The sequence below is a fragment of the Trachypithecus francoisi genome, unplaced genomic scaffold, assembly GCF_009764315.1.
Source record: "Trachypithecus francoisi isolate TF-2019V2 unplaced genomic scaffold, Tfra_2.0 Lachesis_group12, whole genome shotgun sequence".
Taxonomy (NCBI): Eukaryota; Metazoa; Chordata; class Mammalia; order Primates; family Cercopithecidae; genus Trachypithecus; species Trachypithecus francoisi.
Window position 1 is genome coordinate 83,531,870 of NW_022681457.1, and position 12,726 is coordinate 83,544,595.

General features: G+C 55.1%; 1 protein-coding gene across 5 annotated transcripts; it reads left to right on the top strand.

The window, feature by feature from the left end:
• The first annotated feature begins 5,193 nt into the window (after positions 1–5,193).
• On the top strand, positions 5,194–10,862 carry SLFNL1 (schlafen like 1). 5 transcript variants are annotated; one of them, XM_033226904.1, is made up of 7 exons: positions 5,256–5,311; positions 5,944–5,950; positions 6,036–6,214; positions 6,325–6,588; positions 8,359–8,874; positions 9,132–9,275; positions 10,273–10,862. In XM_033226904.1, exons 4-7 carry the CDS (start codon positions 6,379–6,381, stop codon positions 10,393–10,395), a joined length of 993 nt encoding a protein of 330 aa, XP_033082795.1. In that variant the 5' UTR covers positions 5,256–5,311; positions 5,944–5,950; positions 6,036–6,214; positions 6,325–6,378; the 3' UTR covers positions 10,396–10,862. The 5 variants fall into 5 exon arrangements, with proteins under 5 accessions (XP_033082792.1, XP_033082793.1, XP_033082795.1 ...); XM_033226902.1 differs by having other exon boundaries at positions 5,220–5,311; positions 5,879–5,950; positions 6,036–6,588; XM_033226901.1 differs by having other exon boundaries at positions 5,194–5,311; positions 5,944–6,588.
• The last annotated feature ends 1,864 nt before the right edge of the window (positions 10,863–12,726 follow it).

Genomic DNA, 12,726 nt, shown 5'->3' on the forward strand with positions numbered 1-12,726 from the left:
GGCCAGCCCAGCCAGGTCAGGCCTGCACTGTACCGCTTGTGCTGACCAGGGGCCAGGCACACAACTCCAGGGCCACACGTTGTGTTTATAATTGGAGTACAGGGTTTGCAGGAGGAAGAGAAGGCATAGGGGGCAGCAGGTCAGTGCAGTATAACCTGATAGTAACAGCAACCAACACTATCCTATCACTGTGTGCCACACGAGCTGCTTACATGAATTAGAACTATCTCACTTTTCACAACAAACCCATTTTATGGATAAGGAAACTTAAGTTCAGGTCACATAGGCAGGAAGTGCCAAAGCCTTACATTTGACTGTAAGGCTGAGGTTCTAGCCAGCCCACCTATGTGCCAGGAAGCTTTGGGTGGGTCATTTCCTTTCTCTGGGCCCATCTGGCTATGAGGTATTTGCATGAGGAGACTTGTGAAGGCCCTTCCAGCTTTCACCAGTGACAAGTTCGAATATCATAACTTACAGTATCTTTTCTACTTGGCCACTGTGAGGTTCTAACCATGGTCACTATAAAACAGTCAGGGTCAAGGCAGCCAAACAAGTTGAGGCCCTCATTTTCTACCAACTCTTGACACTGGGATTTTCTTTTCTTTTCTTTTCTTTTTTTTTCTGAGATGGAGTCTCGCTCTGTCTCCCAGGCTGGAGTGCAGTGGCGCCATCTTGGCTCACTGCAAGCTCTGCCTCCCGGGTTCATGCCATTCTCCTGCCTCAGCCTCCCGAGTAGCTGGGACTACAGGCGCCCACCACCTTGCCTGGCTAATTTTTTGTATTTTTAGTAGAGACGGGGTTTCACTCTGTTAGCCAGGATGGTCTCGATCGCCTGACCTCGTGATCCGCCCGCCTCAGCCTCCCAAAGTGCTGGCATTACAGCCGTGAGCCACCACGTCCGGCCTTTTTTTTTTTTTTTTAAAGACAGTGTCACTCTGTCGCCGAGGCTAGAGTGCAGTGGCATGATCTTGGCTCCCTGCAACCTCCACCTCCCGAGTTCAAGCGATTCTCCTGCCTTAGCCTCCCAAGTAGCTGGGACTACAGGCACACACCACCACGCCCAGCTAATTTTTTGTATTTTTAGTAGAGTTTCACCATGTTGGCCAGGCTGGTCTCGAACTCCTGACCTCAAGTGATCCGCCTGCCTTGGCCTCGCAAAGTACTGGGATTACAGGCCTGAGCCACCGCACCCGGCCAACACTGGGATCTTGTAGACTGTGCTATTCATTCAGGGTATTCCCAATGAGTACCTTGCTGAACCCTAACAACAAACTTCTAGATGTGAGCCTCAAGACACAGGGACTGAAGGTGACACTGGCATATGTAGGCAGGCCAGACATGCTGCAAAGCTGGGCACCCACCCCACCTTACCCTCTTTTCGTCAAGAGTATATAACTTCCTACTGAGCACTGTTTTGAGAACTCACTGTGCTGAGTTGTTTTTGTACAGTATCCCATTGAAAACTCAGAACAGTCCTATAGTGTAACTACTGTTTCCCCATCTCACAGGTGCTTCCAGAGGTTAATTCCATAGCTGTTAAGGGGTACAACATGTCCTACTGCCTGCAACTCCCTCCCGTGGGCCTTTGTCTCAGATCCAGCTACCATTCAGACTCAAGATCCCTGCAGGCTACACTGGGCATGGCATTTACTTTGAAGGCTGTCAGACAGGAAATGGCCTGGCTGCAGGGCAGCAGGAAGCAGCCCTCTTCAGGAATAGGAGGGCAGTCCTCGCAGAGCCTCCAGTCATCTATCGGTCATGGGAGTTATTCTCCTTGGTTACCCAGGTGACAGCTCAGGTACAAAGGAATGAGATACATGAGGGAGAAGGGGGTTGGTTCACTGTGGCTTAGAGGCATCATTCCCCAAAGGAGCTCATATCTCTTTGAACAACCAAGAGGCACAGCTTTCACGGACCCCAAAAGCCACATACGCAACTGAGTCATTACACATAGGAAGCCCAACATTATGGCTTTTTAACAAGTGTTTATAGTTCACACAGAAAACTTGAAGTGCAGATAAGTTACAATTAGGAATCATGTTTACCATAAGTAGTGCTGCACTGAAACAGCTGACATACTTTTATCTGGTTTCCAGACAAAACTAGAAAGGTAACCAGATGTCAAGTTCTGCAGGAAGGGAGAGGATTATTCACACTGCCATAACCTCTGGGGTCAAAACTAAATGTTGTTTAAGAAAAAAAAAAAAACCCTCAACTTTGGAAATTGTTTCAAAAGCCAAGCCTTCTAATAGTGACCCAGAATCATTAGCAGCACTCGCACTGGCCTCAGACCCAGCGCACACATGCTGCAGTGTTGGAGAGACCGCTCCGTGAACCCCAGCAGTCCAGTAGCCCACCAGGTGGAAAGGCACAGGTGACAGAGGTCTCGTGGCACCAGCTTCATGTGCTCACCCTCAATGCTCGGACAGGGAGATGATACTGACTTTGTGCTGAGCTCAGGAGGTAAACACCAAACACCTGGGGAGGTAACAGAGCTCTAGGCCCCACCTAAGGCCGAATCCACGGGAGGGCAGGGCATTTTTCTGGAACACTCTGCCCTCCCCAGCCATGGCTCCTCCCTGCCTCCTGGCCATGGACTGCATTGTCCAGACACTCTTTGTGAGGGTCTTGTGGGACTCCCTAAGATCGATCCCTGAGGTGTAGCACTGGCGGGCCAAATGGACACACTGTTCCTGCCCTCACACTGGTGCTATACTCCCTCGTTGGGAAGAGCCTGAAGGTGAATCCCTCCTTCTTTACCACCAAAACGAAAAGTGTGGGAACCCTTGAGAAAAGGGTCCCGACACTTCTCTCAGCAGCCCTCAGCTTTTTGCAGCCTCTTTACCTAAGTACCCTGAGTCACTGGATATGGTCTTGCCACCACATTCCATCAGGGCAGCGCCACAGCTTCCAGCCTCCAGCCCAGGGGCAGTCACAGCTGAGCATCAGAACTGTGGTTCTGTGCAGTGCCAAAGCGACTGCAGGTGCCCACAGAGGCTGGCAGCCCACAGTACCCAGGGCACAGACACTAGGATGGAGCCACTCAAGTCAGAGATACTCTGCAGTAGCTGGAGCTGGGCCCTGTCAGAAGCCAGGTGGAGATCCTCAGGCTGAAGGCAGCATGCCAGGGGAGGGCTTGAGACCAAGGGAGGCTGGAGTGATGTGGGTCCCAGGACCTGGAAAGCTGTGTCTGTAACTCCCCTCCCCAGAGTTCACTCTTCTTGATCATCCTTGTTCTCTCCTGCACCTGGCTGGGCTTATTCCTCTTCCCTATCCCTCTGCCCCTTGACTAACCTTCCTGGGCAAACAGCACAGACTGTGAGGTGGGAGCTGTGAAGAGGGGATGGCATCCCTGCTATGGGCTCAGGTATTGTGGCCATGTGGGCCACCCAGTGGACACTGTCCAGATAACATGAAAAGAGGCCGTCCACAGTGGCTCAGCTCTCTGACCCTCATCTTTGGGCCCCACCTCACATTCATAAAGAGGCTTAAATTCTAGGGTTTTTTTCCTTCAGTTCAAGATGAGGTTTGTCAGTGAGGTCACAGACGTCCAGCAAGAGGGTTAGCGGGGCTGCTTATCCCCCAGCTCGGAACCCACCACCCGGAGCTGCCTGCAGAGGACCTATACTTTCTAATACTATGACCCAATACTAGAGAGCCAGAGACACCGTAAATAACCGTTATCTTATATTTATGTATTTAAAAGATGGTTCATAAATGTATTTAGTGCTTACCATGAAAGACAATTTTTACCCCCATCTCCAAAACGAAGTAGAACTGATATTCAGCTCACAGAAGGCTGTTAAAGGCGCCAGAGAAATACGTGATGCAGTGGCTTAAAGAGACTGCCAGGAAGAGCGGGGAAAGCTGCACTGAAGTCAATCTGGGAAATGTCATACAGATCAGCCACCCAATAGCAAGGCCTCTAGGTAAGTAGGGAGAACGCCTCCGGGCCTGTTCAGGTGTTTCGTCTGCCAAGGTGCTTCTCCTGGCCAGCTGTGTCTGCACAGTTCAACACGACTTGAGTTAGCCATCTCAAAACAGCTACAGCCTCAGTTGCTGTGAGGGCACCTCATGGATGACAGAGGCAAGAAAGGCTTGAGGGAGAGGGGGTGAGGCAGGGGGAGCTTGGAGCCTTCATTCTCTAACCCTAAGAGCTGTGGACACAGAGCCAAGTCCAACCTGGCTGCTGCCCGGGCAGGCAAGGAGAAGGCACCGAACGCACTCTCCCCAGAGCCTCGCACTGCCACCCGTTGAGGCCTGTGCCCCTCTCTTCCCTGCACACCATAGCCTCTCTTCTTGAGTGCCCTACCCAAACTACTGCCTAGGAATCAAACATTTGGTAACATCTTCAGAAAGGCTGCTTATAAGGAAGGCAACTTCTCTACGCTGTCAAACAGCTTCCTTAGTTGAAGCATCTAACTCTGGCCCTGTCCTTACTGCCCCCAGTCGGGGCTTCCAGAAGCAGTGTGGGCAAGTGCTGCCGGCCTTCTGCAGAATGATGAGCACTGGTCAGTCCTGTGCTGATAAAGGCTGTGTGTCCCCCATGTCTTGGTTTCTCAAACAGCAGGTAACAACCTCATCTTTCCAAAGAGATAGCTGTGCCTGACCTATTTTTCAGGACTCTTCTGGACAGCAGCCTCTGTCTCCAGCACAGAGAAGGGCCTGGCCTCAGGGGGAGCCCTGGAGCCCACCATGTGCCTCCTGCTCCATCTTGGGAGCAGCAGGGCCCTGTCAGCACTCAGTAGAGCCTGGGATTGGTGACTGAAGAGGGAGGTGGAGGCTTTAGGCAGCAGCGCTGAAAGAGGTGGCAACAGGTGACCTGCATGGGAACGGGAGCCTGCAGAGACATCACAGAGCGGGGGAAGTGTCTTCAGCTCTCAAATTCTGGAAGCTGTCGGGAAGGGAGTCCCACAGCCAAACTGCATGGTTTGGGTGGGCTGCTGGGTCTGCTTCCACTGTGTGGTGGGGCCCACAGGGAGCTGAGTTTTCCTGTTGGATTTCCCACACCCGGCCTGCCTGTGGCTGGCCAAGAAGGCATTGTTGAGCCTCATGAGATCACAAAGGTAGCTGTGCAGGCCCCGCCCAGAACCCTGGTTCTGGCTGTCCCTGTGCCAAGCCTCCAAGTGCCCTGAGAGCTACCGGCTGGGGTCGGGGGGCTATGGGAGCTCAAGGCAGGCACCTCCCATGCTCCCACAGGAGCCACCAGGACATGAAGGTCATAGGCCTCTCCTATCCTCCTCTTCCTGTTTGACCTGAATGCCGCCAGGCCGACAGCCTCAAGGATTCCATCTGAGAAGATGTAGGCTGGGTGTGTGGGGAGCAGTAGAGGGGCTGGTGTGTGCACATATGTGCACAGCTCAGGACAGAGGCTCCCTGGACTTGGGGTGGGGAGCGCCAGGGCCCCAACTCTAACCCTCATTCTGTTCCTCTTGACCTCTGCTCTCTGGACCAAAAATGGAGGACTCATTCTAGACTAGGAGTTCTTACGGTCTAGGAGCCCCCTTAAGTTAAATGTTTATATGTAAAGGCCATTTTTCTGAGAGGCCATAGCTTTCATCAGTGTGCCAAAAAGCATGAGATCGTCTGCTCTAAAAGCCTTTGCCCCAGCACTGCCTAGTTTCAGAGCCCCCGATGGCCTCACATTGGGTTTTGGAGAGAGTCCTGGGTTAAGGCCTCTTCTCCAGGAGGCCCTTTTTAAAGGGTTTCTCTGTTGCCTGGAGGCAGGAGTGACCTTCCGGTAGGCAGGAAACCCTGAGGGTACCTAGGAGGCCCCTAGCTGGTGGGTTGGGGAAGGAAGACAGGATCCCTGGGGCCACTGAAATCGTGGAGCTCTCAGAGACCTGAGTTTCGGTCCCTTCTGCCACTCTTTGGGCAGATCCCCTGTCTTCCCACAGGCCCTGTGTCTTGCTCAGTCCACCTGACTCTGCTTTCCCATCCTAGGCCTCAGGTGGGTGGCAGGCCCTTTCCTGCTTGCCCTCTGCCCTCCCTCTCTCTGGCCCTGGCCAGCCTCTGCCAATCTGTGTGCCTCCCAGGAGCCGGGACACTCCCTGAGTCCTCTGGGAGCCCTTAAGCCACACTGAAAACACAGACCCTGGGAGAAGCAGCCAGCAGTGAGAAATCCTGGAACCCCTTCCCAGGGAGAGCCTTCCCATGACCCCCATGAAGAGATCGGTGCAAACACAGGTGTCAGAGCCCTTCACAGAGTGCTGGGGTGAGGAGTCCCTGCCGGAGCTCCCCGCAGAGCAGTCCCTGACCGAGTACTCTGACCTCGAGGAGGCTCCCTCAGCGCACACTCTCTATGTGGGCCATCTGAACCCCCAGTTCTCAGTGCCAGTGCTCGCCTGCCTGCTGCGAGACACCCTGGAGCGGCTGGAGATGCCGGTGGCACGGGAGCACATCGAGGTGGTGAGGCGGCCGCGGAAGGCCTATGCACTGGTGCAGGTGACTGTCCGCAGGGACACCCTGGCCTCCCTCCCCTGGCGCCTGCAGACGGCCCTAGAGGAGCACCTAATCCTCAAGGAGCTGGCAGCCCGTGGGAAGGAGCTGCTATTGAGTGAGGCCCAAGGGCCCTTCAGCCACAGAGAGGTAAGTGGGACTTTTCCCAAGCAAGCTCCAAAGCCTCACCCCAAGGGAGAGACTCTGGGTGGGAGTGGCCTGCAGAGTGGGGACGGAGGGGTGTCTCTGGGGAAGCAGGGACAAATCTGCAAACTTGGGGGCTGCTACTCAAATGACGATGGCTTGCTGCTGGTACTGCCAGCTTTCTCTGGGAAAGACACTGAGTTTGCCTCAAGCCTGATGCTTGTGTGAAGAAAGGCCACAAGGGGCCTCCTCCTTGGGTCCTTTTACATTCCAGCCTCTGGGCCTGGGAGACCCTAGAAGACACAGGGGCCCTGATTTTCCCCTTGGCCCAACTCATTTGTTCAATTAACAATCATGAACACCCCCTCTGTGCCAGGAGTTAAGGCAGGGATGAGAGGCCCAGCCAGGCCCCCAAGGAGCCCTGCATCTGTGGCCAGAGCCGGACAGCCACCCACAGAGCTGCAAGGTGGCTGCGCTCAGAGCCGTGAGAGGACACAGGAAGGTTCGCCCTGCTCTCTGGGGACAGATTCACAGGGGAAGTGAAATCCAAGCTGGGACTTAGGGCGTTGGACAGGAACTTGTGGGGGAGGACATTCCAGGCCAGGGACACAGAATATGCAGAGGAACCTGGGGGCTTAGAGGGACTGTGGTGTCTGCAGAAGGGCAAACCATTTGGTGGCCCTGGAGCTCCCACTAAAGGCTGCAGGGGGTGCTAAGGAAGGAAGTTGGGCCAGAAGGTAGGGTAGGGGCCAGGTCACCACGGCTATCATCCAAGGCAAGGCTGAACCGCTGGCTTTATTGGGTGAGACATGGGACGTTAGGGTAGGTCACTCCACGAGACAGGTGATTTTGGTTTCTTTTTCTTTTGGTGTGAAAATGATGGTGTCTAAACTGTTGCAGAACTAAAAGGCTCTGTGGCTTACATTTCAACTCAGTTTCACATTTGTATGAGGTTTATCCTGTTTCTAAGACTGATCAATTCCACTTCTCTGGGGAGCTGCAGGGCTGGTAGGGAGGTGCCCTGGTCTCCTCACCCCAACCCCCGCTCATGAAAGGATTGTGAGGAGTAACAATCTGCCTTGAAGTTAACGTCACTAAGGAGGGCTGACAGGAAAGGGTGAGCCTGGAAGCAGGGAGGTCAGAGAGGGGCTGGCTGGGGAGGCCCAGACTAGGAAGTGGCCCCGAGGCGGCTCACACCGAGCCCTCGAGCAGAGCCCAAACCACGAAAGGTGATTCAGGAGGTGCAGAAGGAAGTGGAGATTAGGACGAACTTGTCAATAGCCCAGAAAGTAGTGGGCAAAGGTTTGAAATCAGTAAGTAGGTGGGTACCTGGGAGTCCCTCTCCATTCAGGGTCCTGCAGCTCTGTCACAGGGTGCTGAGATACCTGCTGGAATGATCTGGCTCTGGGCCTCAGGGGCCTGTCTGCAACCCAAGTAAGAAAAAATGGGCCCACACGTGTCCCAGCACCCAGCCCTGGGAAGCAGAAATCTCTTCTTCCCCACCAGGCATCCCACAGCTCACCTGGGAAGGGCCCAGATCGGCAGGGAAAGGAGCGCTGACAGGAACCCTCAATCCAGCAAGGGTTTCCTGCCTCAGCTGCAGGAGGGTGGGCAGAACCAGGCCCCTCAGCCTGGTGAGGGGCATCAGGATGCCCATGAGAGTCAGGCTGCAGCAGGGGCCGGACGGGGGGTTCTTGCAGTCCTTCTCAAGGTCAGGGCTCCCATTTTCTGGCTTGACCCTTACACTCATACACTCATTCTTGACTCCCACCCTAGGAGGAGGAGGAGGAGGACAGTGGCCTGAGCCCCAGCCCCAGCCCAGGCTCTGGTGTCCCGCTGCCCGCCTGGCCTACACACACACTGCCTGATAGGCCCCAGGCCTGGAAGCTGCAGAGCTGCCAGGGCCGGCCCAGTGGTGTGTGCTCTGACAGTGCCATTGTGCACCAGGAGATCGTGGGCAAGGACCAGCTCTTCCAGGGTGCCCTCCTGGGCAGCGAGACCCGCAACATGGAGTTCAAGCGGGGCAGTGGCGAGTACCTGAGCCTGGCCTTCAAGCACCACGTGCGGCGCTATGTGTGCGCCTTCCTCAACAGCGAGGGCGGCAGCCTGCTCGTGGGAGTGGAGGACAGCGGCCTGGTGCGGGGCATCCGCTGCAGCCACCGTGATGAGGACCGCACACGCCTGCTGGTGGACTCTATCCTGCAGGGCTTCAAGCCTCAGGTCTTTCCTGATGCCTACACTCTGACCTTCGTCCCTGTGATCAGCACCTCGGAGACCAGCGTCCCCCTCAAGGTGAGCCTGCAGGACAGGAGGGCCTCCAGGCCTGTCATCTGTCATCACTCAATAAGACGATGGCCTGTGCTCCTGCCAGGCAGTGCTGGGGCAGGGACGGGACTGGGGGCCACAGGAGAAGGGGCTGGTGATGGCCCCTGTGCCAGCCCTGCCGGCCTGCCCTAAGGAATCAGTGAGCAATGCTGAGCGGCCTGGCAGGATGGGGGCTGCCGACCGTGAGGGGCGGCGCCTCCAGAGCTGTTGTTGCCCCTCCTAAGGTGATCCGCCTGACCGTGCACACCCCCAAGGCCCAGAGCCAGCCGCAACTCTACCAGACAGACCAGGGGGAGGTGTTTCTGCGGCGCGACGGGAGCATCCAGGGCCCGTTGTCCGCCAGCGCCATCCAGGAGTGGTGCAGGCAGGTACGGAAGCTGAGGCCAGTGGGTGGGGTGGGGCAAAGCTGACCCCAGGCCCCTTCAGTCACACAGAGCAGCCCAGGGCAAGCCACCATGGTTCCCTGGGCCCTGCATCACTCTGTTTAACCCAAGCGGTTGGATTAAAATCACACCACATCCCGTATTCCACGGGTAGGCAGCTGGTGGGAAGAGGCCCAGGCCCTCTCCTTTTAAAAATCTATGCAGTGGCTGGGCTCAGTGGCTCACGCCTGTAATCCCAGCACTTTGGGAGGATGAGGTGAACAGATCACAAGGTCAGGAGTTCGAGACCAGCCTGGCCAATATGATGAAACCTCGTCTGTACTAAAAATATAAAACTTAGCCAGGCATGGTGGCGGGCACCTGTAGTCCCAAATACTCAGGAGGCTGAGTCTGGAGAATCAATCAAATCCCAGGGGCAGAGATTGCAGTGACCCGAGATTGCACCACTGCACTCCAGCATGGGTGACAGAGCGAGACACCTCAAAAAAAAATCTATGCAGTATCCCCTTTTCAGAGGTGCCTGAAACCCCTCACCCTCTACTTGGGCAGTTAACGCACTCGATCGTGAGTGGCTGAGGGAGCAGAGAGATTAGAATGTTGAGCCATCACCAGAAAACCCCAAGGACTATACACTGCATTTTAGGGGAGGCCCTAAAGGGGCGGAGGGGGCAGGACACAGTCCCAAGGAAGAGCTTTTTCAAGAGGGAAACGGAGAATGGAGGACAAGAGGGCCAACAGTGAGGAGGGACATGGCCTGCTCAGCATGCAGGAGGCTCCCTTCCAGGGTTGGCAGCCGGCAGCTTCCAACCTTCCTGGTTGAAGGTGGCAGCAGGCCAAGGGGCCTGACTTTCCCCCTAGCTGAGAAAGCTCTCAGGCTCCCGGGCTTTCCCTTCCTCCCTCAGTTTGGCCTCAGGTGGAGGGGAGGATGGACAGGCCCGAGACCAGGTGGGCTTGGCCACATGCTTTTCCCATGTCCCCTCAGAGATGGCTGGTGGAGCTGGGCAAGCTGGAGGAGACAGTGAAGGTGCTGACGATGGAGAAGGAGCAGCTCCAGCAGCAGCTGCAGCAGCACGGGCCTATGTCCTGCACCTGCTGTGTCCTGTGAGGGCCCTGGAGAGCAGGCAGGATGGCGCGGCGCTCTCCACCTGAGACCCAGGAATTTCCTGTTTGAGCCTAAGGCCGACCCAGTAAAGCCCATGCAGACTGCTGAGAGGCGGACAGGGGCTCCTTCAACATGACACATGAGCCCATGTGGTTTCAACCCTGACAACCCCCAGTCTGTGTAGCCAAGAAATTGCTCTCAGCCCTGTCCCCAAACGACCTTTCTTTTAGAAAACACATGGATTGTCCCTCTCCCTAAAATGCTCATTTGGCCCAGGCTGAGGCCTGTGACTCCAGCTGGCTGGACAGTGCCAGAAGGGAATCTGTCGTTCCAGGAAAGCCCCTCACAGATGGTGAGGCATATTTGGTGACTGTGGTTATAGGGCAAGAGGCTACCCTGCAGCGCCTACCCCTGACTTGCTGGAACTTGTGATTGTCAAAGCTCCGTTAATAAATTACATGCACCTGGGACAAGAATGGTTCTTTCTAGGACACTGGGTCAGCCGATCAGATGCTGCAGGGTCATGAGTCCCAGGCCCAGCCCACCTCTGTCCAGGAGGCAGAGGACAGACCTGCAAAGGCAGGGAACCCAGCCTCTCACACTCCAGTCCAGCTGTGTCTTAAAGACCAGGGACCATGGGGCAAAGTGCTATGCCTCTGTGCTTGTTTCTTCATCTATAAGACAGTGACAATGTCCGGGGGCAGGGGCATTTTGCCACCATCAGGCCAGTGCCCTGTGTCTATGCCAGCTGTGGCACAGAGCAGCACCTCACACTAAGGGTTTCAGTTCCTTTCCAAGACCCCTCTGGTCCAGTAAGACCATTAGCTTAAAACAAACAAAACCAGACACCTCCCGCAGCTTCCTGCCTCTGGTTTCTCCTGCTGTCTCCACCAGCCGAGCCAGAGGCTGTAAAGCCAGTTTGATCACACTCATGCTGCGCCTGTGCCCATAGCCCTCCAAAATCTCCACTTCAAGAGCAAAGCCCAAACGAGGGCCTGCATGATTCTCCGCGACCTAGCCCACCCCACCTCAATGTCTTCCGCCCCTTGTGCAAGCCACTTCAGCCACGCTCACCAACTTGTTCATTTGCACTCCTGCCTGGGGGCCTCTGCGCTAGCCTATTTCCTTTGTCTCCACCTTCAAGTCCATGCTTAATTTCCCACCCATCCTATTTTAAAGACACCACCTCCCAGCACTGCCACTCCCCTGCTCACTTCCACCCTTGGTCTCCATCTATGAACTGCCACACTCTGTAGCTTGTATTTGGTGTTTCCCCCACTAAATACTTGCTCTGGGGGACAGGGGTTTGGGTAGGGCTGGCATGTGGTAGACAACCAATAAATACCTGCTGGTGAGACAATTAAGGATACTCCTAAATTTGGGGTCTGAGCCACCAGAAAATCACCAAACCGTGTTGAACAGGGCATTTCACAGGACCGGTGTTCCACAGAACACACATCAGTTATCCCCTAGAACTTGAGACCCCTGGCCATATCCACAGAACAGATACAGATGAGAACTTTGGAACCCCCAGCCCCTCTGCTCACCAGCCATGTGACATCTCCTGGGCCATCGCAACTGCTCTGAGACCTGGTTTGCCCACTTAGCAAAGAGCACACAACCCCTGCCTCGGCTGCCATTCATGCTGGTTCTAGGGACCAGTGTGATCACGGACACCTGTACTGTGGCAGGTTACCAGACTCCTGCTGCTCACCCCCCGAGCTGCCCCAAGGTCACCAAGGCTGCTTGAAAACGATTCAAATGTGTTACTCAAGAAGGTGGAGGACTGGCGTTTCTGAGCACCTTCCACAGTCCCGGTACCACTGCTAAGCACTAGTCCAGGGACCACAATCCTTGGAAATGTTTTTGGGGGGAAAACAGATTTCTACAAAGGAAGGGTGAAGTCAGGCTTCAGCCCAGCTGCTCCGGACTGCTAAGAACCTGCCCAGACCCCCTGGACTGAAGGAAGTTACTGAAGGGAAGTTACACATAGCTGTGCCTATTGTTAGGTCACATTAAGAAAGGAATGAGGAATGTGACCAGCTTTCCTCCTCCGGGGACTGGTCAGTAAATACTGGGCATAGGTTGCCCTCCTGTAAATCCAGCTTCAGCCCTATCCTGTCTGCCACAGCCAGGCTGGCAGGGCTGCTTGGGCTTTGCAAGCCCTGGAGAGTCATTTGGGATCTCTTTTCTCAGAAACCTTACATCTGTGGCCAGCACTTAACAACTGATCAAAGTGATCTTAAACGTAGGGGCAGGAACATAATTACTGGGAGGCTTTTTCATGCCACCCGCACACCCAACCATTGTGGAGAGCCATGACGTCACCAATCG